This window comes from Mustela putorius, unplaced genomic scaffold (genome assembly GCF_011764305.1).
Source record: "Mustela putorius furo isolate JIRA1106 unplaced genomic scaffold, ASM1176430v1.1 tig00000460_pilon_pilon_pilon, whole genome shotgun sequence".
Taxonomy (NCBI): domain Eukaryota; kingdom Metazoa; phylum Chordata; class Mammalia; order Carnivora; family Mustelidae; genus Mustela; species Mustela putorius.
Window position 1 is genome coordinate 15,048,760 of NW_025421389.1, and position 24,069 is coordinate 15,072,828.

Consider the following 24,069-nt stretch of genomic DNA (forward strand, 5'->3'; position numbering starts at 1 on the left):
AGGGCCTGGGTTCCTCCACCTTTGCCGTCTCCCCCTAACTCCCACCCACAGCCCCCATCTTCATCGCTGAGGCCAGGGGCTGAGCTCCACGGGCCTTCTGCTCATTGCCAGCACCCCGCTGATCCCTTGGCTGGCCAGGCACAAGCGGGCACATTCTGCCGCTCTCCGGGTCCCCCTGCTGCGCTCTGAGCGGCGTGCTCAGTGTTCCTGTCCACGTCCTCCCTCTTCCAGGTCCCCTCCCTACCTTATCAAACTAGCCGCGTGCCCAAGTCCCACTCGTTCTTCTTCTGATGCCTTTCACATCCCTTCCTCCATGGATCACACCCCTGCCCCGTCCCTTCAGGCTGGACTGGGAGATGGTGCAGCCTCTCAGCTCTGGGCACCATCTCCAGCGATCCCCCCCCTCCCCCCGTCTTGTTCAAAAATGTTTCCGTATTTCTATCTTCTCCCTTTCCCAGTCAAGCTCCTCAGGGGCGGGCAGCATGTGCTTAACACTGACTCAGTCGGCTCCCTTCATGCCCGTCCTCTGAGGCAGGTCGTGCCGGGACTGCCTTCTAGGTGAGGACACAGGCTTCACAGGAGTCAGGGGCGAGACGAGGGCAGAGGAAGCCTCCCACCCCAGGAGGAAGTCTCCCAGCCTTCCCACCCTGACCCGATGCAATGGAGAGAAGGCTGACAGGTGGTGAACAGAGCACCCTCTGCTCCCCACCTGGAAGCAGGAAGAGTGTGCAGCCCACGCCGGGCTCTGCCGGCGGAGGATGGCACCATCTAGTGGCTTCCCTCAGCGAGCCGCTCAGATGCCTCTGCTCGGAAAGAAGCCTCCAAGAAAGCTGGCCGTACAGCCCCGGGGGGGGGGGCACCCGACCCAGAGATCCCAGACCATCACCTGCTTTCAAACCCGAGTGAGTGTCAGTTTGTCACTAGGGCAGTGTGTACAAGCTGTGTCAGTGTTGCCCTGGCCTCAGCGTCCCCGTTAATGCCACAGCTGCACCTTGTGTAGGGCTCTACAGCTGCACCTTGTGTGGGGTTCTAGCTCCTGCTGAGCCCCACAGGCCCCCACCCCCCACCGTGTGGTCACGAGCATCTCCTCAGGGAGATGTGGCCAGCCCCAGTCTGGGAACGTGGCAGCCCACGCGCCGTGCCAGGCCCTGACAAGGATGAGCACAGGCCCGGCTGGCAAAAGGGATCTGTATTGTGCTGATGGGTGGCTTCGGAGGTCAGGGAGCAATGCCAAGGTCTAGCCTGGCAGGCAGCACTCTGGGGTGGGGTGGGCAGGAGAAGTAAGGCAGGAACAGGGGGGAAGGGGAGGCAGGCCGCAGAGAGCTCAGGCCACTGCCCATGGGACAGTGGCCTGAATGAGCCAGGCAGCTTCCTTCTTGCTAGTCTCGTCATCCTGGGGCCTGTGCTCAGGCGGAAGTCCGTCTTCCGTGCCCACCATCTACTCTGTTCCCAGAGCAGGGCTCATCTGCAGTGAGCACTTGGTGGTCACTGGCCCCTGTGGCTTTAGTCAGGCCTGCCCCCGCCCCCCCGCACTGTTCTGACGTGCTCTTCCCCTGGGGACACGGAGGGCTGGGATGAGACTGGGGCCAGGGAAGCCCAGCCCCAGGCTCAAGAGTGATGCCTCCCTAACGTCTGTCCCCTCGGCACCTCCTGGTCCTGGTCCTGGTCCCACAGAATACAGTGATAACACTTTAATCGACTCGGGTCAGGAGTCAGGATCAAATGCAGGGTAGAAGAGGTTCCAACATGGGGAATACACGAGAAAGCTGGCTTATGGACAAAGGAAGGAAGCGAGGCTCGGTGGCTCTCAAATAGGGTCAGAAATCCACGGACAGGTATAGGCTGAGCACTGAGGCTCACTTTCCACACAGGAAGGAAAGACACACCATTGCCAGGCCTTGGGCCCATGTCCACCCCCTGCCTCCTGCCTTGGAATCTGAACAAGCAAGAGTCAGAGCAGATCCTTCCCTTACCAAGCTGGAGACACCACTCAGCTCTGATCCCCAACCCTTCTGCTTTGCAGCTTCTGGAGCTTAGGGCTGTGAGTCCTCCTGCTGGCAGGCCCCTTCCCTCGGAGAACCTCCCAGCCCCTCAGAGGACCGTCAGCCCGTCTGTGGTGGGTTCCATTGTCTTGCCCCCATGCAGGAGTCGGGGGAGAGCACTTTGGGAATCAGCTGGGGCCCTCCTTGCTTCTCTTCGAATCAGGGCTTCATATCTCTTTATACCTACAGGAGGGGTGAGAGGCAAGGGAAGAGAAAGTAAGAGACAGGTTTGTAAGCTCCTGCCCCAGTGAAGAGTATAGGGAAGGCAGGTTTGTAGGGTCCCTTAATAATTGCCTCTCATCGCTGTTCTGTCATTAGGGCTCCCTTCCTCCCCTTCAGTGGCAAATTAGCAAGTAAGCTTGATAATGAAAGCCTTGCAATGTTGGTGCCACACCTGACAGTTTGACAAAGCGGGATCCCAGATCCATCCTGTCTCAGCCTGTGATCGAGTGGTTGTGGCTTAGGTTTGAGCACACCCAGTTATACACAGAAGGATGTCGGGGCACAAAGGCCATGCCCATGGTCTTATCAATGCGAGTGAGCTGAGAAGTCGGGACCGTCCAGGGATTCCCGGTTCCAGGCCCAGTGGTCCCCCTGCCCTAGCAAGTTCCTCTACTCCCCCTGCACCAGCCTTCCTCAGAGCCCGCCCAGCTCCGGGTGGCAAGAGGACAGAGGAAAGCAAGCCCCCACACACCTGGGTTCAAATTGAGGCTCAGTTGAAGGCCTCAGTCACATTCCCTGTCCTGAGCCTCTGTTCTCTCTTCTCTAAATGACAGAACCGATGTCTCACAGTGCCTAACAGGTAAGCAGCTGCGTCTGAAGGCAGACTCAACTCCAGGCAGGGAGCAGATGCTGACTAAATATATCCCCCCCCCCCCTTCCTGCTACTTTTCTTAACCTTCGAGTCTCCCCTCAGGCCAGGCCCAAGAAGGCAGGCGAGGGGAGGGGACAAGTTGCCCTGCTCCCTCCTCTAGGGCAGGCGGGATAGATACTCTGCTATGCCTCCTGCTCTCGGTTCTTCTACCCTTGAACCTGAAAGATGCCATCCTCCAGGGGAAGAGTTTCCCCGGCTATGTGCTGGTCACCATTGACCTCCCGGGGGTTGTTGACACATGTTTACCATCCAGGACTAGGTCCACACTCCGGCCGGCTCCTCATTAGCCAGAGCCTCCTGCTCAGAAGCAGAGCCAGAAAGGCCAGAGGGAACATTCCCCTCAGCACCAGCACACGGCCTAGCCTTTTGCTGGCTCTGCCCTGGCACTGCCCTGTCCATGCGGCCTCCGCACCCACCACCACAGGGCAATGGACAGAGAGCACACCAGGCCAGCCACCGAGGCTTGATTGGAATTTTATCCCAGAGACTTTGATTGGTTATTGCTTTTTTCTGTACACCCCAGGCCGAGGGGATATCCTGGCTTCTGAATTCTAAGAGGCATGTAGGGCTCAGAGTCTTAGTTCAGAGCAAAAACAATTTCCCTGGATCTCGTCTCTGTCCTAGGGGTACAGCAAAAAGCCCTACCACTCGCCCGGAGGAGAAGAGTCTGCCAACCCCTGTGGCAGTTTGGGCTGCTCAGGAAACACTTCCAAGCACCATGCTCAGCTCGGGTGGAGAGTCTCCTGAGCTGGCCCCCAAGAAACAAGAGAAAGCTGGGAAAAAAATCACACTGGAGGAGAAAGGATTTGCATGCAGGCCCCACACGAAGGGCACATCAGCCACCGACTTGAAGACAATACTCACAAAAGTCATGGGACTTGAGGAAAATACTACCGCGGGTGGGTTAGGGCCAAATTAGAGCTACGGAGACACATGGGGACAACAGAGGACACATTAGCACGGTAGAGGGGCAGGGCATGGAGCACCTCCAGGGTCCAGCCCCAGTCCGGGCCACAGGTAGGCTCAGGCTGGGTGCGGAGAAGTGAACACGGGCTTTCACTCCCCTAAGAAGTCTACAGCTATCTGGGGACTCACCCTCTGTCTCTGTTCAAAGATGACTTCCAGGCAAGGATTTCTTTGTACACCAACCGGCAGAGGAGCTGTGGGAGGGGGGGTCAGAGGCACAGAGGGAGGGGGAGGGCGACATTAGCCTTGACCACAAAGGGGTTCTGAGTGTCGAGCAGCTGCTTTCAGAACCCCTCATGGTCAACGCTTTGGACCTCCAGGATTCCAGCCTGGCAGGACAGGAGAGTCAACCCCACCAATACCTATCTTTGTAACCCCAAGATCTCGTACCAAGCAGGCCAGAACATCGGCAGAGATGAGCATATAGAAGACGTTGTTCCAGCCTGTGGGGGAAATCAGTCCTGCCAGCAGAGGCCCCAGAGCCGCACCTGCGCAGAACACAACATCAGAGAGGGGCACCCAACAAGGGGCCCTAAGCAGCCCACCCACCCGAGAGCGGCATTCCAAGAAGTATGCTCAACACAAGCCTCAGGGCTCAGCTGCCAAGGGCCAAAAACTAGAGTCACAGACCTATGGACCCAGTGCCGTCGATGATGGCCTGTGACAGTGGAGAGTGCCTTTGCATTGCCCTTCAGGCTCTCGTGAGTTCCCTGGGGAGAGAGAAAAGCATGGAGAGGCCAACCAGAGACGCAGCACCAGGCAGCACCAGGACCAGGATAGGGCTAACTTGGGGCAAGGCAGCAACTGGGGCTTGGAGTTGAGAGGAAGGGGGCTATTGATGGCAGACTCTGGTGGACTTTAAGGCCCTCCTACACCAGGATCTCTGTGCACCAGGGAGGGAGTGGGAATATGGGATATTGGACCTGGAGATGTGCCCAGGCCCTGACCAAGCTCCCAGAGTCCTCCCCCGCCCCAGGGAGGCAGCCTGCTTACCAGGTCAGCAGAAACAGCGGTGGTGATGAGTGCATAAGGACCATTGACCAGGGCCCCACAAATGATCAGCATTACTGAGGCAATGACAGAGACAGCTCATTAGGAATGAGAGGCCTCCTCCCGCCCCAGCCCCAAAGCAGGTGAAACCCCCAGGCGTCAGGCCAAGAGCCTCCACTTCCCTGTGCCTCCCACCAATGCCCCCACGTGGCTTCCTGGGGCCCCCAAGGCAATGCTCTTCCTCTGCGCTGGCTCGACTTGCGGCCACCCCCTCACCTATAGAGTTGGTAATCCCGTTCTGACCAATGTTGTTATACAGGAACATCTGAGAGAGGAAAAGGGAGAGGCCGGGTCACACCCAGGCCTCCCCAAGGGCTGTGTGGGTTAGACTGGGAGTCTGGCACACCCTCTCCTCCCAGGGAACCCCAGAGGTCCACCTTACTCCAGAACTCTTGGTCTTTAATGGTTCCTGGGGTGGAGGGTCTAAGATGTAGAAATCTCTTGTTTCCTGTTTCTCATAAAGGCTTCTTTCACACCCAACCTGAATTTCCTATTCTTTCCTGAGTTAGGAAGTTCAGCTGCTGGCCTCCCTCTTCTCCACCAAGGCCAAATCCTTGCTAACCCCTTTCCAAAGTCCTCAGTCTGAATCTCGGAGTCTGTGCCGCCCCCAGCTTCTCCTCCCCTGGCGTGCACACGGACGTGCATACACGCAGAGAGACAGGCGTGTGCATCCACGCCCAGGTGCACACACATTGCAATAACCCGCATAGGTACATGTGAGCACGTGCGCTCTGCTCTTGAGGTTATACGCACCATGGGGGCAGCCAAGATCAGCATGACACAGCAGGTGGTGGCCCTGCCGTTGGTGTGGTCGGAGATGAGCCCCGCCATGATGCCGCCTAGAATACAGACCAACTGGCACCCAGCTGCTCCCAGTGGGACCACAGCCGCCCACTAACGTGGCACCCCAAGCCTTGCCCCATCGTTTCGTCCCATTGCTCCACCCAATGCTAGCCTGGGTGTGGGCGTCCAGAACCAGTAGAACTTCTCCCTCTGAAGCCCTCCCCACACCCACTGCTTTTATGGGAAGATCAAACACAAGGGTCAACTTTCTGAGGTCTCCCCAGCTGGGTAGGAGCCCTTTTTTCTCTGATGCCACCTGCCTAGTTCACATCACATTGGACCTGTCCCGTCCTTCTGCACCCCCACAAGACAAAGGGGGAATAAGGGAATACTGCCCAGGGCAGAATAGGGCAGGGCCTCACCCATGATGCCACCAACATCGAAGAGGGTCGACAGGTCCCCAGCCTGTTTGGCGCTAAAGTGAGCTGTGGAAAACACAAATATATGGTCAGAGCCGGGCTCGGAACAGGCGTCCTGGAGTGCCATGGCCAGAAAAAGCCCTACAGAGCACCTGACCCAGTCCCATTGCCTCCGGTTTCAGAGGAAGGAGTGGGACCCATGGGAAGTGGTTGGCCAGAGTCACAAGTAAATTTGCAGCAGCCTACTCCTACACCTCAGCCTGTACTTTTTCTCCCCTTGCAGGCTGGCTCTGACCTCTCAGAAAAGCCTTCCCTTGAAAGCAATGGGGTCTGGCCCAGGAGAACCCTGTCAGACGAGGCCACCTTGGCCCCGGGGGAGGAGGGGACACCGCTGGTCTCACCAGCCCTAGTTGTGCTCTGCTCCTGAGCTCCTGGCCAGCCTCCACCAGGAGGCTCCCTATCCATGGGAGGTCTCTGCTAATACACAGAGCCAGGAAGGAGAATCACAGGCAAATGGGGACCTCAGGTCCCAGGTCTTGTCCTTGGATTAGAAAGAGCAAAATCCTGAAGATGGAATTGTAGCCTAAGCCTCAAGGTTGACTCCTACTCTGAAGCTGGCATCAAGGCTACAAAACCAAGAGCTGCCCTGGCGCGCCGCTCCCTCTTATCTTTGAGAGAGGCCCTATGACGAGGCTGTTGGTCAAGTCAGGGGCTGGGATTTGGCCTTGCATAATCCCCAGGGCATCCTATTCAGAGAAAGTACAGCACTTGCAAAGCAGACTTTGGGGTCCTCCCACAGGGCTTGGAGGGAGCAGCATAGCTGAGGGGCAGAGGGCCTGGGCCATGGCAGAGCTCCGAGGGCAGGGACGGGCTAGAGTGGGCCCTGAAGGAGGGCAGTGCCGCTGACCCAGGCACCAGATGTCAGTCCTGGGAGGTACCCGGCAGCCCTTGGGGAGAGGAGAGCGGTGCTCACTTCAGGCTTTAGGCAGAGGGGTAGCTCACCAGACCCTCTTCCTATGTGTGTGTGTGGGGGGGGGGGGGCATTCAAAGGCAGACCTGTCCCTGAACCATCCAGCCCCTCTCATCTGTGAGCCAAGCCAGCTGGATGGAGGTGGGTTCTCCTAAACACAAGGCTGGAGAGGAAGTCAGGAAGGATGACAGAACACATCTCTGAGTTCCGAACCCCCAACTCTGGTCCGAGGGAAGAAAGGTGTCTGGAATCAGGGTCTCTGAGGTAATGTATGAGGTCTAACTTCCAAAGGAAAAATAAATTTTAAAAGTCTCCCTTTGCCCTAGGAGAGGGTGCACGGACATCCCAATGGTGTTCTGGAATCCCGTGCATCACGTGCCTCCTCAGAGAGCCCTCCCGCCCCTCTGCCCCTTGTCCTCACCCACGTTGAAGATGTAGAGAGGCAGCCAGTAGAGGAAGGTGTAGCTGACCAGCTTGGCAAAGAGCAGACACAAGGAGAACTCCACCACACCCTGCGGAGCATGACAGAGGTTGTCGGAAAGGCATGCCAGGCGCCCTGAGCCAGGGGTAGCCCCAGGAGGAACTCAGCAGCCGCCCCCCTCCTTCCAAACTACTGCACAAAGCACATCTCAAGTCTTGTTGTGTGAGGGCCACCCTCCTGTGTTACCCTCCCCGAGCTGGCTCCGCACCCTCACACCTCACACAGAGCCTAGAGCCCCCCGAACCCCCCTCATCTCCCGACCGCCACCGGGGACATCCAGAGAGCTCCAGGCCACGAACTTCTCACCGGGATGCGGAGCGCCCCTAGGAAGCTGATGGCCGAAGGCTGTGCCCTTGGCTCCTTGGAGCACCTGCCCGCGCTCTCCAGGCTGCTCTCCTTGTTGGTGCAAGGACCATTCCCCAGGTCCTCAGGGCTGTCTGGGTTCTCTTCCAGCCCATCCTGAACAGAGAAGAGCCCCGGCTGGGAGCACAGTCAGAGGCCACTGCCCGCCAGCTGTGGGGGCAACCCAAGCGGCAGGCAGAGTCTCCCAAGCTGGAGGAGGTCCGCGCCCCCCTTTGCGACTGAACAAATGTCCCACCAGGCCCCATCAGTCTGTCATGGAGCCACCCTAAGGTCCTGCCACTGAGCCTGTGAGCTAACTGTGGGCGCACAATGCCCCTACTGCCCCCAGTCCTCTCTGGGACCTGCCCCCCATGGATGGAGTCACGGGCGGAGAGGCTCACACTAGTGTGGTGCTGGGGAGCTGCGCAGTCCACATCTTCTGGGTCTGAAAGAAAAACCCAACCTTCTAAGAAGCTTCCAAGCAGGCCCTGCCCCCAGCCGCCAAGTTAATGGCCAGTCTACTTCCCAGCAAGAGGGAGCCTGGAACCTGGGCTCGGGAGGCACCTTCCAGGCCTGGCTCCCCTAACGCCACCGGTGTCACTAAGGGCCTTGTGGGCCCCCATTCTGTGGCTACCAAGTGGCCACAAGTGCGGGCTGAGCTATCTCCCAAGGCCATCAGAGAATGGGGAAGAGGACAGCAAGTGACGAGGGTCCCATCACCTCCCACTCCCCCTGCTCACACGTCAGAGCCAGCACTTGCCAGGCAACCACAGGCCAACTGCTTAGTCCCCCAGCCCTGAACCAATAGCAAGTAAAGGCTGTTCGTCTCCCTCTTTGTCTTCTTTTACAAGTGAAAAAGGAAAAAAGGCTGAAGCCCAGAGAGGCAGCTAGTCCCTGGCCACACACACACCAGTAGTCCTCCCCCAGGGCCAGCTACCTTCCCCCGGGCCCCAGGAAGAGAAGGAGGAGGCTCAGTTCTGAGCCCCGTAGGGAGGGCGGGGGCCACTCACATTCGATGAGAAAGAGGAAGGTGAGGACACCCATGGCAGCGGTGATGATGCCCGGCACCACGAAGGACAGGCCCCAGTGCTCATTCACCCAGACACCAGCGATCAGGGAGCCCAGGATGTTGCCCACGGATGTGTGCGAGTTCCAGATGCCCATGATGAGCCCCCGCCTGGAGGGGAGGGAGGCAGGACCAGGAAAGACAGGGGAGAAGAGTAAAAGAAAGTCAAAACAGAAGCACAGGGTTCATCACCCCCGCCCTGGCCAAGTGCAAACAGCTGGCTGCCTCCAGCCTCCAGCCTCCAGGCCCAAAGACAGCATGGGGGGAGGTGGGGAGGGCTTGCCAGGTGCCAAGCAAGGGACAGCCAAGGCCGGGGGTCCTGCTCCCCTCATCCAGCGACTGGAGCCAGCTCACACAGGCCTTCCAGATGGAGCTCCTCCCACCCCGAGCACTTCCGACCCCCCACTCCTCTCTTCCCTCTTGTCCTGGGGCTGTTACTCCAAATCTGGGTCCTCAACCAAGGCCACCCCATCTCCAGGGGACACAGGCAGTGTCTGGGCGTTTTTAACTGTCCCAGCTCCGCGTATGCTTCTGGCATCTAGTGGGTAGATGCTACTAAACATCCTGCCATGTGTAAGGTTGCCCCACAGCAAAGAGCGACCAGCCCCAAATGTCTTGTAGGGCTGAGCTGGAGAAACCCTGCTCAAAACCAACTTCTTCCCCACCCCCCCTGCCCCCGCAGAAACCAGTTCAAGTACATAATAATAATAATAATAATAATAATAATGCTTTATAGGTTTCGTTTTTGTCTTCATGCAAAATGGAAATTAGTCAATTATGAGGAAAAAGTGTAACAAGGGTGGCCTGTCCTGTGGACTAAAACCTTATCCATGAGAAAAATCAGTAATGCTTTTCAGCCACTAAAACATTGAACTAAATGTGAAAGTCAGCAAGACAGACCCAAGTTTCTAACCTTTCACCCTGAGATTATACTAAGGGCCATGAGAGACCTCACTCCCCACAGCCCTCCCTGCCTACCTCCCGCTCCTCCTCCCTCCGCACACTCACTTTCCTTTCCCGAACCAGTTGCCAACGCAGGTCACCACAGAGGGCCAGCCTGTGGTCTGGACAAGTCCGTTGCAGATCTGCAGAGAGACTGGAGATGAGTGGGACAGGCCTGGGCCATGCTGCAGACTCCTTCTGCCCCCTCCCCCGGGCTGCGGGGCCCTCCCCAGCCCTCACCAACCCCAACCAACCACACTAGCAGCCTCTACAACCCTCCCCACGATGGAGCAGAGGTCTGAGTGCAAGACAGGGGCTCGTACCTGGATAAGCACAAAGTACCAGAGCACATGGATGTTCCAGAAATATCCGAGGCCGAAGAGCGAGGTAAAAAGGCCGCTGAGCAACATTCCAGCTGAAAGGTAGTAACGGAGGGGGAGCCGCTCCCCAAAAATTCCGCTGGAGAAGAGAGTTGGATCTGTGGTTAATCACCAGCTGCCTCCTCCCGGCACCCCTGAGCTGCCTCTGGCCCAGGTGGCCACCGACCACCTCTGTGCAGCCTGCCACCTGCCAGGGAGGCCCTTGAGTCTCCACTCACTGGACTTTGCTGCCTCAGTTGCCACTGCTGAACACGCTCCTTGAAACGTTTGTTCTCCCCTTGGCCTGCTCACCCCTTTGCCTTTGCTGACCACTCCTTCTCACAGACTTGCCCCAGGGCGCAGTCCCTTGTATCAACTTTATGGCTCCAACTGGGTAGCCTCCATCCTGACCTCTCCCACTGAGGGGTCACACCCAGATGCCTTCCGGACATCTTCACTTGGTTGCCCCCAAACATATGCAGCTCTGCACTCTACGACTGAACTCTCCCTCCTCCTTCCCCTCTCAGTCCCGTGGCCTGTGCCCCTCCTCCAAGTGAGTGTGGCACCCCCATCCTTGGTCACCAAACCACCACACTGGTTTGGAACCAGCTGTGAAGCAGGCCCCTCTTTTAGGCTGTGAGCCACCGGAAGGCAGTACCTGGCGTTCTTCCCATTTGGTTCTTGGCAACAGACAGCAGACTCACTACGTCAAAGCCATGCTTGCTGGGCTAATTTAGGCCTAGGAGAGGCTGACGGTTTTCCTAGCCATGTCCATGTCCACGGCCACCCACAAAGGATCCCAGTTCAGGAAAAAAAAAAAAACCCATATTCCAACCATCCCACCACCACTGTCATCTGTGAGAGTAACCTCAGAGGAAACACTTTCTAGGAAGAAGCAGCTACAGAGCCTGCCAGGTGAAGGAGTCGGCCCGGTGACCGTGGGAAGGAAAGGAGAATGGCCAGGCGCTGGTGGTGTGGGCCCATGTCTTTGCCTCCCGTCCACCTGGGGGAGCCCTCAGCTCTGGGGCCCCCCACTGTGAGACAGTCACAGGCTTGGCCCATCCCCTACCTGATGAACATGCCGATGGCGTAAGCCACAAGGAAGGCATTGTCCACGGCCCCCAGTAACTCCTTGTAGTTGTTCTTATCTGGAAACAGAGGGGAGAGGCAGAGAGCTGGTGCTTGGCAGCCCCTGCAGGAAACCCTTTCTGGCCCCAGACAACCTCTTCCTGCGGCAAGAGCAATGTGCCCCGTTCCTACCGAATGGAGCCCAGTCACACCACGTTGTGTCATTGATACTGTGGCTGTCGTTGATGGGATTGATCAGCTCCGAGCAGTTCTGGTGCAGACGGCTCTGAAGAGGCGAGAGGGTGCACAGGTCGGGGCTCACCTCCTGACATCAGAGCCCACTCGGCCCAGAGCCGAGCAAACCATCTCCCTCCCCAACCACACCAGCACCGCGGCCGGCACCGTGGACTCCGTGAGCCTTCCTGTGGCAGCTCCTCCTGCAGGAACCCGCCACAGGGGCAAGGGGCCGCGCGTCAGACCCTCCACGAAGGGCAAGGTGAGTCTGAGCAGAGCCCATACAGCCTGCGGTCCCTGCCCTCCCGTTCCCGCCATAGCCCATTAACACTGCTGTCCAAAGGAGCACCTAGGGAAAGTTCCCTAAGAAGAACAACTACTAAAAGTGAGGGTTGGCCATGTGAAGGCCATTCATCTCCGTGGCTCCAGTTAGGGAATAAGATTCAGACCATTCTACTAGAGTTGATTTCTGCGGGAGCCCAGCATCTCCTGCATTCTTCCTCACCGCCAGGCCAGCCTCACCTTGACAACACTGATGGGCTTCCTGGACATGTGATAACAGGTGTAGATGAAGAAGGTCAGCACCAGGATGAAGCCTCGGAACCTGCAGGGAGAGGCGGGTGCCTGGGTTAGTGGGAGGTCGGTCCCACTTGACCCACTCTGGCAACCCCAGGGCCTCCACACGGCCAACGCTCTAATTCAGGGTCCAACCGGACACAAGTTCCTTGGGACAGAGGCCAAGGGGAGGGTGGGAACAGATGCCCAGAGGCCAGTGCACTCAGAGAGCCCAATCTCTCTGGTCTCAACTCCTGTGGCCTTCCAGCAGAGCTGGCCCAGCCCCCTAGACCACACAAATTATGCACCCCTCTCCCCCAGACCGCTTCTTTCATCTCCCATCACCTCTCTTGTCCTGTGACCTCACTAAGGTCAGGAAGGCCCTGTGTGTGCACTGCTGAGACAGGGGAGCAACCAAGTAGAATTGTTTTTAAAAAATACCAGCAATGTTTTTAATGGTGGGAGCAGGCGGGAGGTCGCCATGGCTCGTCTCTAAAGTGAGCTCACGACTCCTCTTAAACCTTGAACACAGCAGGCCTAGCAGTGGCTGCAGCCCAGGAAGAGCAGAGCCAGACACCTCTGGAAATGTAGCAACAGTGGAGAAGCCGGGGCCAGAATCCACATCCTCTTCCCAGGCCCAGTCTGGTCCGTCCCACGGGACCGAAGGCTCATTCTTGGGCTCATTCTTTCCATCTGTGGCTCACACATCACATGCGCCCTCTCCTTCCCCCACTTCTCATCCCAAGGACCGGCCAGGGATGGAAAGAACAGTTCAGCCAGGCACCCCTCAAGCATGCACCCCACGTCCGGGCCCTGCCCTTCTTTGGGTGGGCTGGGGGAAGGGCCTCGACATCCTCCTGAGTCAATGTTTGCTTCCCCAGGAGAGCATCAGCTGAGCCGAGTCAGCAGCCAGCAGCACGTACATGGAAAACAGACCTTGAGAAGGGCCCACAAGCCAGGAGGAAGGGGCAGGCGTTAGGAAAGATCCAGAGCCTTGGGTTTTTCAAGATCTCGTGGAGAAGAATGGACAAGGGGAGGAGAGGCCCTGGAGAACTTTCCATCCTCAGCTCCATGAACCTAAGGGGTAGGATACTTTGCCCTCTTTAGGGAACTGCCTTCAAACCCCGAACTCACTTCCCCCCAATTTCAGAAGAGCCTGGATTTAGGTTGGGCTCTCAGGCCCCTTCTTCCTTTACCCCGGACTTGAGCTTCCTACCCGGGTTCTCTGACCCCCCTCTCTCCACAACCTCATGGTGCATTTTCTCAAGAGAACGAAGTCACACACACTCACACACCCACCCATTACCAGGCTTAACATTTTCCAGCCGCCCTCCATGCTGTCGAGAACGAAGTTCCAACTATTTGGTCTGGATTGTATGCTCCTCTACAACAAACAGGGCCCCCTGGCCACCAGTTCCCAGGGACACATGGGTGGGTCACAGAGGTCCTCCAGGGACTTGAGTTCTCCAGGGAATGTGGGGTCACTCTGAGGGACTGTCACAGTGACCAACATCAGAAAACTTTGCGGCAGCCATGTTTTCTAGGTCCCAGCCACAGGCATATGGCCCATGCCTCCTAGTTCGGAGGCTTGTAGAATTTGGGGACATTCTCTGAGGGGATTTGAAGAGGGAAGGTGTCCAGCTGGCCTTCCTCAAAGAGGAATGGCTGGGAGGAAGCAATGGCCCCGCAGACAGCCGGTCCAGTGCCCTGTCTGGGAAGCACTGGGGCGGGAGAAGCTAAGTGCTTTGTGGGCTGCCTCTGGTGTACTGGGGAGCCGAACACAAGTCCCTCCATCTTTTCCCCTCTGGTTTCCTCAGCAGTGGCACGTGGATGAGAGCACCAAGCCTGTCTATCTCAAAGACAAGTGAACACAATGGGACTCTCCCCCGAGTTCCCAGGTCCCTGTTGGACCATCTTTAAGCCCCCACTCCCACCCCTCCCAGGGTTCAGCTGAGCCTAGCATGGCTGCTAGCTATACTGACTGTGGAGACAAATCAGATTTCCTCTGCGTCTGACAGATCCCTGAGGCCCCACTGAGGCTCCCAGCTCTGACTGTTCTCCCATGACAGGCCCAGCAGTGAGGAAGACCCTTGTCAGTCACAGACCCTGGTGTTGCCTGGGAAGCCCGCCTGGGAAGCCCTCCCGGGAGCTGGTCAGAGCCGCCCGGAGGCCTAGCACAGTTCCCAGCTCCCCCTGCTCTTCCCACACACACTCCCCTCCCCCACCCAGCTTCACCTCTGAGCCCGCAGTGGGATGGTGTGGAGACTCTGGCCTGCTGTGGCCTGCCCAGATGCTCCCTGGAGAGCAGATAAGGAGGGTCGGGAGGGGCCCACACGAGTATCCAGACCTGTGAGATTCCAGCCCTGCCCTCCTCCAGGAGCCCGGCCTGCCCTTTCCCTCTGCTCTGAACTCAACCTCCAGGAGAAAAGCTGACACCCAAGAAAGCAGAAGAGTCATGAATCTAGGGGGTTGTGGGGGGTGGGGCAGGAGGCCCTCAGGCGTGCCGCGATGTCAGGCCTGGCATCAGTGCCCTCTGGGACTTCCTCCCTGGACTGTAGAGAGGCGCAGGGAGGAGCGCAGAGGCCCGCGGCTAGCTGGGCAGAGCGCCCTTGGAGCCAGGCCTCCTGTCCGATCAGTCCACTTCCCATTCCACAGTCCTTTTTCCATTCCATTCCACTTTGGCTGCTATTCCGAGAAAAAGGCCAAGGTGCCACCGTTCAAAGGGGACTGGGGTCACTGATCAGGTGGAGGGCTGAGCTAAGCCAACCAAAAGCTGCCAGATTCAGAGCCTCTCACAGGAAAGATAGCTGAGAGGCTCCGGGGTGTGCAGAACCACAGGTTTCACTTCCCTTCTTACCAGCCCTTTCTTCGGAACCAAGAGGCCCCCGGAAGGGAGCAGTGGGCCCTGGGGGGCAGTGAGGGGAGGGATGGCAGCCCAGGTCCTGGGCCAGGCTGGGCTGACAGGCCAGGCACAGCGAGGCCCCTAGACGGTTCCAAGTGAGGCCACCTGCTCCATGACCGACCCCCTAAATCTTTGTTAGCAGGAAGTGGCACTTCTTAGAGTCCTAGCCTCCCCCAACCCAGCACTGGTTACTCAGTAACCAAATTAGATAGTGAGACGAACTAGCTATCTCTTAACTGTTAGTGGACAGTCCAGACTCGGCACGGGGACTTCTGAGGTGAGGACAAGGATCGATGTGTCCCAAAGCAGCAATGGATTAAAAACAAATAAAACCCCCACAGGACCTGTTACCACCACTAGTACAACAACCCGGAACAACAAGAAACAGCAGAGGAGAGGGACGTTGGTCTTAGGAGGTGATGGAAAAAAGCACCCTTTCCCCATTTAGCCACCCGGTCAACCCTAGTACCTGCTTCCTTGCTTTCCGATCACATTCCAATCACAACCCCCTACCCCGTAAGGCCAGTGAGGACTTCAGCTCCCTCAACAGCCACCCTCTACGCCCCCGTGCCTCAACCAGGGGCTGCTAGTGGACGGCTAGGGCTGCTCAGGTAGCCAGGTGACAGGCTGCTTGTGGCTGCTGGTGAGCTTGGCACTTGCCCTGAGGAAATGGGACTTGGTGGCCTGTCTTTGGAGGTCCCTGTTCTGGGACTCCACAGATCTGAAAAGGATAGAGGCTGAGCCTAGAGCCAGGCCTTCAGCATACAGGGTGGGACAGGGGCAGGTCACGGCTAGACAGGCCCAAAGCCCTCTGGGGGCAGAAAGTCAGCCAAAGGAATCCACTCCTTGTCATCCTTCCTCCAGCTGGGACTCAAGAGCTTGCTCGGAGACATCAGCTTGATTCAGAGCTTGGTCCCGAGATCCTTTCCAGCAAAGGGAAAGACTGGCAGGTGGCCATAAGAAGCCCAGGACTTCGCAGGATGAATGAGCAGATAAGATCATGATCACTTTTAGGAAAGCAGAAAGCTTGCACAAGGAGACTCGGTGAGGGAAGCCCGAGACTGTAAACAGACAGCCATGGCTTCAGCTCCAGCATGATGTGTTGTCTAGGCAGCTGGAAACATCTGGAAGGGCGTGAGAGTTGGAAGGGTTTGGAAGAGGTGGTTGACATTATGCAAACAGCACAGATGGAAATGCCCTGGGGATGGCAGAGTCAGGGTCCCACCTAGCAAGGCAAGATGATGGACTTCCCCTGGAGAGTCTCTGGCCGCCTAGAGCGTGAAGTGTCAGGGGTCCAAGGCGTGAGCCCGGGGCCAAGAGGAGAGCAGCTGCTTGGCCCCTTCATACACACCGACTCAGGAACCCTCCGAGACTCTGACTCGATGTCTGTCCTTCATCTTGTTGTTACGTTTGGATGGCTCCAGTCCGACCTTAGCACTCAGTTGGCACAGTTTGAATGGAAGAAATAAGGCCTTGACCAACCACGTCCATCATGCCAGACCAGTCCACAGGCCCTAAGTCAGATCCTCTTCCCAAAGCCAGGGGAGGTAGGAGTCTGCTCTGCAAGACGGGAAAGAGGAAACGGCAGAGGGGAAGAGGAAGCAGAAGGCAGCTGGGGAGAGGGCAGCCATCACGAGTGACAGGGGAGGGGAGACCACAGGGACGAGTGACAGGGCAGGGGAGACCACAGGGCCATGCTGTGTGACCAGTGCTGACCGCGCGGTGGGGGCAGGGATAATAGTGTGTCCCCCAGTTTCTCCATCTGGATCTCCAGTCCTTTCCAGAGCAGCCCCTCACGGCCACAGCTCATTTTGAGGCTCCCTTTCTGTGGCCCTTACCAAGCCCTTCTTCGCAGTTACCAGGAAAGTGAGACAAGACAGTGCTACTCAGGCAGCAATGGGGGCCCTGATCGGGGTCCCAGCAGAACAGGGAAAAGATCGCCAGACTTAGACCAAAAGAGACTGTGTCCCGCTGCTGACTGTGGCCTTGAGTGAGTTGAACTAAGCCTCAGTTTGAAATTCTTTACGTAAGGTGATCGACTCCCGCACGCAAGAGTGTCAGAGGATTGAGATGTGGGGGGTGGGGAAGCCTCCAGCATACAGCAGGGTCTGGGGATGTATTCGAAGGGCTTCTGTGTCCCCTGGGGGTGGGCGCGAGGATCTGGCCACGAGAGCCCTCCGTAAACTCTAGAAGGGGAGCCGTCTGTTCCAGCGGAGGCCAGCTGGCAGCCTTGGCCTTTCCAGCTCACCGGGGAAGATCAGGGTGTGGGGAACAAACAGTGATGTGGGAGTTCACAGCTCCTGCCTTCCTGCCTGCCCAAAGCCTTCCTCCCCCCAATTCCTTCTCATCCAGCCAGTCCCGCCTCCCACGGGCTCCTCTACTCCTTGTCCTGAATGCTTCTCCCTCACGGAGCCCCAGGAACTGGGCCCAGCCCCATGAGCGCTGGCTGCAGTCATCTCTGGCCAGAGGCCCATGTTCCCAGCTGCCCCCAGACGTGCCCACGCAGACGCGGGGCCTGAAGGCGGGGCACCGGCCAGGCCCAGGGCTGGGAGGACTCTACCGGCCCCAGCCTGACACAGAGGAGGAGGGGCAGGAGTAACATCTCCCTGGAAGGAAACCTCTGTGGCTCCGACTTTTGCTCCCACAGTTCGAACTGCCTGTCTTCCTCAGGCAGGCCTCTGGGGGCTACTCCCTCCGTGCTCCTCTGCCCCCATCCAGTAGTAGCTACATGGGGTCAGTCCCGAGCAGACCAGCTGTCTTCCCTTCCATGCCGTTGCCGGCTCCATGGCCTCTGCTCAGGACACCTCCAGATCCCCTGGGTCAAGGCCACCTTCTCCTCCTGCTGAGGCTGGATCCTTCCCTCCGTCCACAGACATGCACAAGCACTTAGCGCTGACCAAGGACGGACCGTGAGCCAGGACCCGGGCCCCCAGGCCCCAGGCCGTGTGATTTCCTCATCTTTTCACTTTCACCCGAACCCTGTGGTGTAGTTACATGGTCATTCCCACGTTATAGACGAGGCCCTACAACCTCAAAGGGAGGGAGTGATCTGTGTGAGGCCAGCCGGCCCTGGGACATGTCCCCTGCCACAATCTCAGCAGGAGGAGAGCAGAAGGACCCCGGGCCAGGGAGAAGGACTAACCTGGGTGCAAATTCCGGCTGGGTCACGTACTAACTATAGGGGTCGGACAAGCTGCAGAGCTTCTCTGGGCCTTGTGACTCCCATAGGTGAGGTGGGGAAACAACTCGTCGCCTTGCAGTGAGCTACAAATCAACACTGTCTGGCACAGAGTAGTCGAAAAGGCGAGGAAAAGGAGAGTCAGTAATTAAGGGTCCGTCAGTGGTTCGCGCGAGCCTCGGCCTGGTCTAAGTTCTTCACACACGGGGCCTCACGTAACGCTCGCACGGTCCTGTGAGGCGGGCTTCGCTCCTGCCTGCTCGACAGACGGGGGATCCAAAGCTCACGGTGACTCCGGCCTCCGGTGTCCTAGTCGAGGAAGGTCTAGCTAGACCTGCTTTCTTCGCTTCTGCTTCAACGCCCTCTTTGGGGACATGGGGAGGCAGTAAGTCTGAGAAGACTTTGATCCTTAGTTTCAGGAAGGTAGGCCCAGGTCTTAATCATTACTACAAGCCCCAGAGCTCAAGATAATAAAAATAATAAAGTAATAAAAATAATAATGTGCCTACAGTAGGCACCACATTAATGCTTAGTGTGTGATAGGAGTCCAGCCCTACACCCAGCAGGAAAGGACAAGGACACTTACTCAGGGCCCTTCACCGGCCACGGGAAGTTAAGAATGTTCTCGTATCAGGTTTATCCTGTAGAAACTGAGGCTTAGAGAAGGCAACTGCATGAAGCATACCGTGGTGAAAGGATTTCAGTCCAGATCTGGCTTAACTCTGGGAGATGTTGGCCAACACAGTACATAGCTGGAGTCATACTTCGAATGACGTGTGGTTGTAGAAAGCTGTGTTAGGTGTATTCATGAGTTCTTCTAAAACGCTGGTGTGGGACAGGCTGTTGATAATTACTTCCCCTCCCCAACCCTATTTCCTCTAAAACAGAAGTTACTCTGGCTAAATGGTATAATTAATACATATGGATGAAACTCCATTAGGAATAATAGCGGCAGACATGTACAACTGGCACACACGGTGATAAGACATGGTGGGGTTTTCTGTTTTTGTTTTGTTTTTTAAGAAGAGAAAAAGAAAAGTTTTATCCTAAAGTAAAATGACCGGTCATTCCAAAATAAGAAAGAGGACAATAAAGGACAAAACCTGAAGGGATACATTTGTAGAAGTTTGTGAAAAGAGGATTTGATTTCCTTCGGATGATAGTACATGCAAATAAGGAGTCTGAAAATAAATAATTATGGTAAAGTTTTGTCCAAATCTGGCTCAGTTTTTGTTTTATTTGTATTATTTTCAAAAAGAGGCTGTGGTTCCTTTAGTATCAAATACGCCAGTGCAAAAGTAGAATCTGATTTTCTCTGCTAAAGTGCCAAAATTTCCTTGAATGTTGGTTATTGGTCTGCTTTTAAAGAGAGGATGTAAAAAAAATTTTTTTTTAACCTCCTGGGGAATCTGCCTAGATGGCAAACATCCAGTGTCCTACAGAATAATTTTCTATACTTTGTAAAACAAAGATTTTTAGGAAACAGTTCAGTTTCTTTACAATGTTACCTTCTAAGTTTATTTTTTATTGTATTATCATCACTTTGAAATGGGCAGACAAGAAGTTTCTTAGGCACTCACGATGAGCACTCAAATGTCCTAACAACTTTTGATGTTTTGCTTTTCCAAAATCAAGTCCTAAATGCAAAATAAAATTAAACTTTCTGGACACCTTTCATACTTAAAACTATGAATGAGACCCCCAAGAGAGCCTCTGGAAAGTTTACTTTTTCACTTTTTATAAAAAGAGAGGGGATGGGGCACCTGGGTGACTCAGTGGGTTAAAGCCTCTGCCTTCCGCTCAGGTCATGATCCCAAGGTCCTGGGATAGAGCCCCGTTTCGGGCTCTCTGCTCAGCAGGGGGCCTGCGTGCCAACCCCCCCCCCCACCCCTCTCTGCCTGTGTCTCTGCCTACTTGTGATCTCTGTCTGTCAAATAAATAAATACTCTTTAAAAAAATAAAAAGAGAAGGGCTGCAAATAATTAGTTTTATTTGATATGTTGCTATCAACCAACTGCATGGAAATAGCTGTGAAATCAGAAGAGACACTCAGCCTCAACTAGGTTACATTTCTAAGGGCAAAATGTTATTATTTATATTAACAGTTCACAAATGGTAGGCTACATGAGCAGTTTGTCCAGATTTCTCAGTGCCCTCCGGGTCCAAGATCTACCACCCTGTATCCGTGGCCTGGCAGCCCTGTCTAACAGTAATATTACAGGCGACCAGTCACGATTTTTGGTTCTGATTTAAAATGCTATCTGGGTTGCAACCTTACTTCTTTAATTTGAATTGAACATCTTCTAGGTCAGTGGTTTTCAACTCGGGATGGACATCAGAATTTCCTATGGAGTTCTATGAAAATAGAGGCGTAGGGGCACTTGGCTGCCTCAGTAGGAAGATAGTGGGACTTCTAATCTGGGGGTTGTGAGTTTGAGCCCCACACCAGGTGTAGAGCTTACTTATATAAATAAAATACAGATGTGTAGGCCTTATTCCAGACTGACAGAGTCTCCTGAGTTGATATTCTTGGTATGTCCTTGGGATATTATATAAGTTCAATCTCAGGATTTTTAAATATCTCAAGAACTTTTTCCTCCATACAAATTGTATTCATTCGTTTTTATAAGTAAAAATGTAATGTTCACCATCTTCTTTGAATTTACCTTACTGTGTTTTTAGACACTAGATTTTTAATTGGCTGGATTTTGTTTTGCGTATCTCAGGAACATTTCCTGGTTAGCCACATTATTCTGGTCACAAATTCTCATCAGGTTGTTCACTTCTGAAAACTATCATAGTACGTTAATTCACACCCCTTTAGGTTTCTGTCACCTATAGGCCGTTGTTTCATTCTGATGCTTCCTAAAGGCTCTGCAATCCGCTGTAGGCCAAAAGTTGCATCTTTACCAATCGAGAACTATCTCGGAAAAGCACTGTCCCAGACACTCAGTCTTGGGGTATAGGTCTCTCACGGCATTGCTTACACGTCTGGAAAGAACATATAGGCAGATTGAGGCAGGACTTCCAGAACTCCAGGGAAGAAGCAGACAGGCTTAGGTGATTGCTAACCCAAGATTCAATGGAATAAGAATCACAGAAGCCCAAGTGAACTGATGAGGGACAGCTGTCGTTATGTTTAGAATATTGTTGATGTTACAATGTTCGATTTTCTGGAAATACGAGGAAGCACTTCTAGTTCTTCCTCAGCAGTGTATAACCCAAAACAATTCAATAGACTCTGTTTTTGTAAACTACAACAAAACACTTGCACATTTCTTATTCTCCCTACCAGACTGCCCCCCACCCCCAAATTCAGAAACTTTTGTTGAGGATTCCTGCTTTTCATAGCAATATGGTTATTAGCAAGCATTCAATAAGAAATTGACCTTTTGTTGGTGTTTTTTAAGAAGGCTACATGCCCAGTGTGGAGCTCCAACTCAGAGGATGGGAGACCAAGACCTGAGCGGAGATCAAAAGTCAGATGCTAACCCCACTAAGACACCCGGGCGCCCTGCCTTTTTTTTTTTTTTTTTAAACACGGATGTAATTCAAAAAATTGATTATATAACCAAGGCCTTACGTGGAATGTCATATTTGACAGTGATGATCATTTAATCAGATATAGCCAGCCCCTTTTAAGGAACTAATATTGACTATGTGGAGCCAATACTAATAAAACCCTCCCAAGAAACCTGGCTTACTGTGCTCCCTTACAGGCAAATAAGGAAGGTCATTCCCTGGCAGGCCCAGGACATGCAGGGTATTTGGGGGACTTTAAGAAGAGAAGAATTTGCCCAATTTATAGGTACAGCAGGTAAAACCTAGTGTGAAAAGCAGTGTCATGTCTTCCTAAACGCTAAGTAAATAATAAAGAATAATAAATAAATAAAGGCTTTTAAAAGTCCAGTCTAAGATTTCTTATGAAAACTTCCAGCAAAGCAACTTAACAAGGCTCATATTGTAGATGAACACTCTTGCTGTTCATATATATATATATAATATCAGATCAAATCTAATGAGACCGGCCTTATTTTGTGATCAAGAATCATCTTTGTAAGTATTTTTGATCAAAGTAGGGGAAACTTTTGGGAAGAAAAAAAAATGGACACCCCTCCAGTTATCAGATTCTAGCCTTTCCTTGACTTTGGGCTATTTTATAATGCTTTGAAGCAGCAGGTGACTGTTAAGTCATACAAACTGTGTGAATGAAAGGACAGTCTCCAATTCATAGTTTTTTCTCCCAACCTGCGGAAAAGTCAGTTTGGTCTCAAAATTCCTGATTTACAAATGGCCAAGTTCTTCAGATTCTTTTTAAATTGCGGTAAGATACACATCACATAAATTCTACCATTGTCAAGGGTACAGGTCAGGGGCCTGAAGTGCCTTTCCATTGCCCTGCAACCATCCCCGCCATCCGTCCCCAGAACTTTCCGTCTTCCCAAGCTGAAACTCTGTACCCATTAAACAACAGTTCCCTCTTCCCCCCTTCTGGACAAGTTCTGCCTCTCTCATTATAAGTCAAATAAAATCTTTAGCACATGTTCATTTTTGTAACCTATCAGAGCCATGATTTCAACTTTTTATGAAAAATATTTTAACAGTCCTAAGCTCCAGAAGGATCAAAGAAGTAATGGAAACGAGCGAAGACGGATGGAAGTGACTGAGGGCTGTCACCAGTGAGGACTGTCACCACTTGGCAAGCGCTGTGATCAACCATCCCAGCCTCCCTCAGGGGAGAGGGTTGGGTATGTAGGATTTTCTGTCTTAAAACCAGTAAGTTGGTCGTCTTAAGAGCACCCACCCTATCCAAAAGAGATCCTCAACCCCTAGTCATATAATTTGGGAATATAGGCCTAGTGTTGTTACACGGTTTCTCAAGAGAAGCCAGGGGTCTGGCTATTTACGTTAAATTTTACAATTTGTCAATGATGGCAACTAACACAATGCCCCCAAAACACTGTGCAGACCAAGCAGACTGCTCCAGTGTGTGGCCTCTGATGGGGAGGGAGCTGGAAGCCCCCCACCCCACCGCACAGCCCCGCGAGGTCAGGAAGGAGGCTACTGCAGAAGCCAGGGCACTCCTTGGGCGGGGGTGATGGTTCAGCGGAGGAGCAGCTGTGGCTCTGATCTCAGAGGTCTGTCCCTCGCCACCCCACCCCGCCCAGGGTGAGGTTTCAGGACACTGAGTTCTGGCCTCTGTATTATCCAAGGAGTAGGAGAGAGCAAAAGGGCCACTCAGCAAGTCCTTCGGCCCCTGGATCAGCAGTTCCATCAGCCCCTGGCCTCTGTGGCCCCGCACGCAAGCCCAGGTTCGATGGGGTGTGCGAGGCGGGCTGTTCCCCGGCTGTCCCCCGCCGGTCCCCGCACGGCCGCGGGCGCTTCCTGCCCTCCGGCGCTCCGGGGCCGGCGGGGAGCTGCTCCAGGACCCGCGGGGAGCTGCTCCGGGACCCGGTGCGCCTCCCTCCCCGAGCCCGGCTCACCAGCTGTCCCTGGAGAAGGTGCGCAGGAACCAGACACCCGGAGCCAAGGAAGACCGCATCGTGCCGGTCCGGGATCCGAGGCGGAGAATGTGGCCGAAGGAGGGCGCGGGGCCAGGCGCGTGGCCCTCGCTGGCAGTCGGCCGGGTTTAAATGCCCCGCGGCCCGGCCCGCCCCGGCTCGGCGGCCAGACGCCCGGAGCCCCCGCCCCCTTGCACCTGAAGGCCCTCGGGGTCCGCCCGGCGCGAGCCGACCGCCAACCTCCGGCACCTGCATTTTCTCGCGCTCGGCCTCCCAGCTGGCGGCCCTCGGAGCTTCTCGGGGCTCCTCCCGCTTTGCACTTTCTGCTCACTTCCCG

At 55.0% G+C, this 24,069-nt stretch overlaps 1 protein-coding gene across 1 annotated transcript; it reads right to left on the bottom strand.

Annotated features, from left to right (window-relative positions):
• Positions 1 to 1,174: 1,174 nt before the first annotated feature.
• SLC37A2 (solute carrier family 37 member 2) lies at positions 1,175 to 24,069 on the bottom strand. The gene is given in 19 exon segments (XM_013055000.2): positions 1,175 to 2,225; positions 4,012 to 4,076; positions 4,273 to 4,370; positions 4,513 to 4,540; positions 4,542 to 4,592; positions 4,876 to 4,949; positions 5,149 to 5,197; positions 5,686 to 5,771; positions 6,138 to 6,200; positions 7,526 to 7,616; positions 7,892 to 8,044; positions 8,329 to 8,372; positions 8,938 to 9,104; positions 10,002 to 10,078; positions 10,259 to 10,394; positions 11,364 to 11,442; positions 11,555 to 11,648; positions 12,119 to 12,200; positions 23,715 to 24,069. Coding segments are annotated over 19 exon segments (1,512 nt in total). The 5' UTR covers positions 23,774 to 24,069; the 3' UTR covers positions 1,175 to 2,209.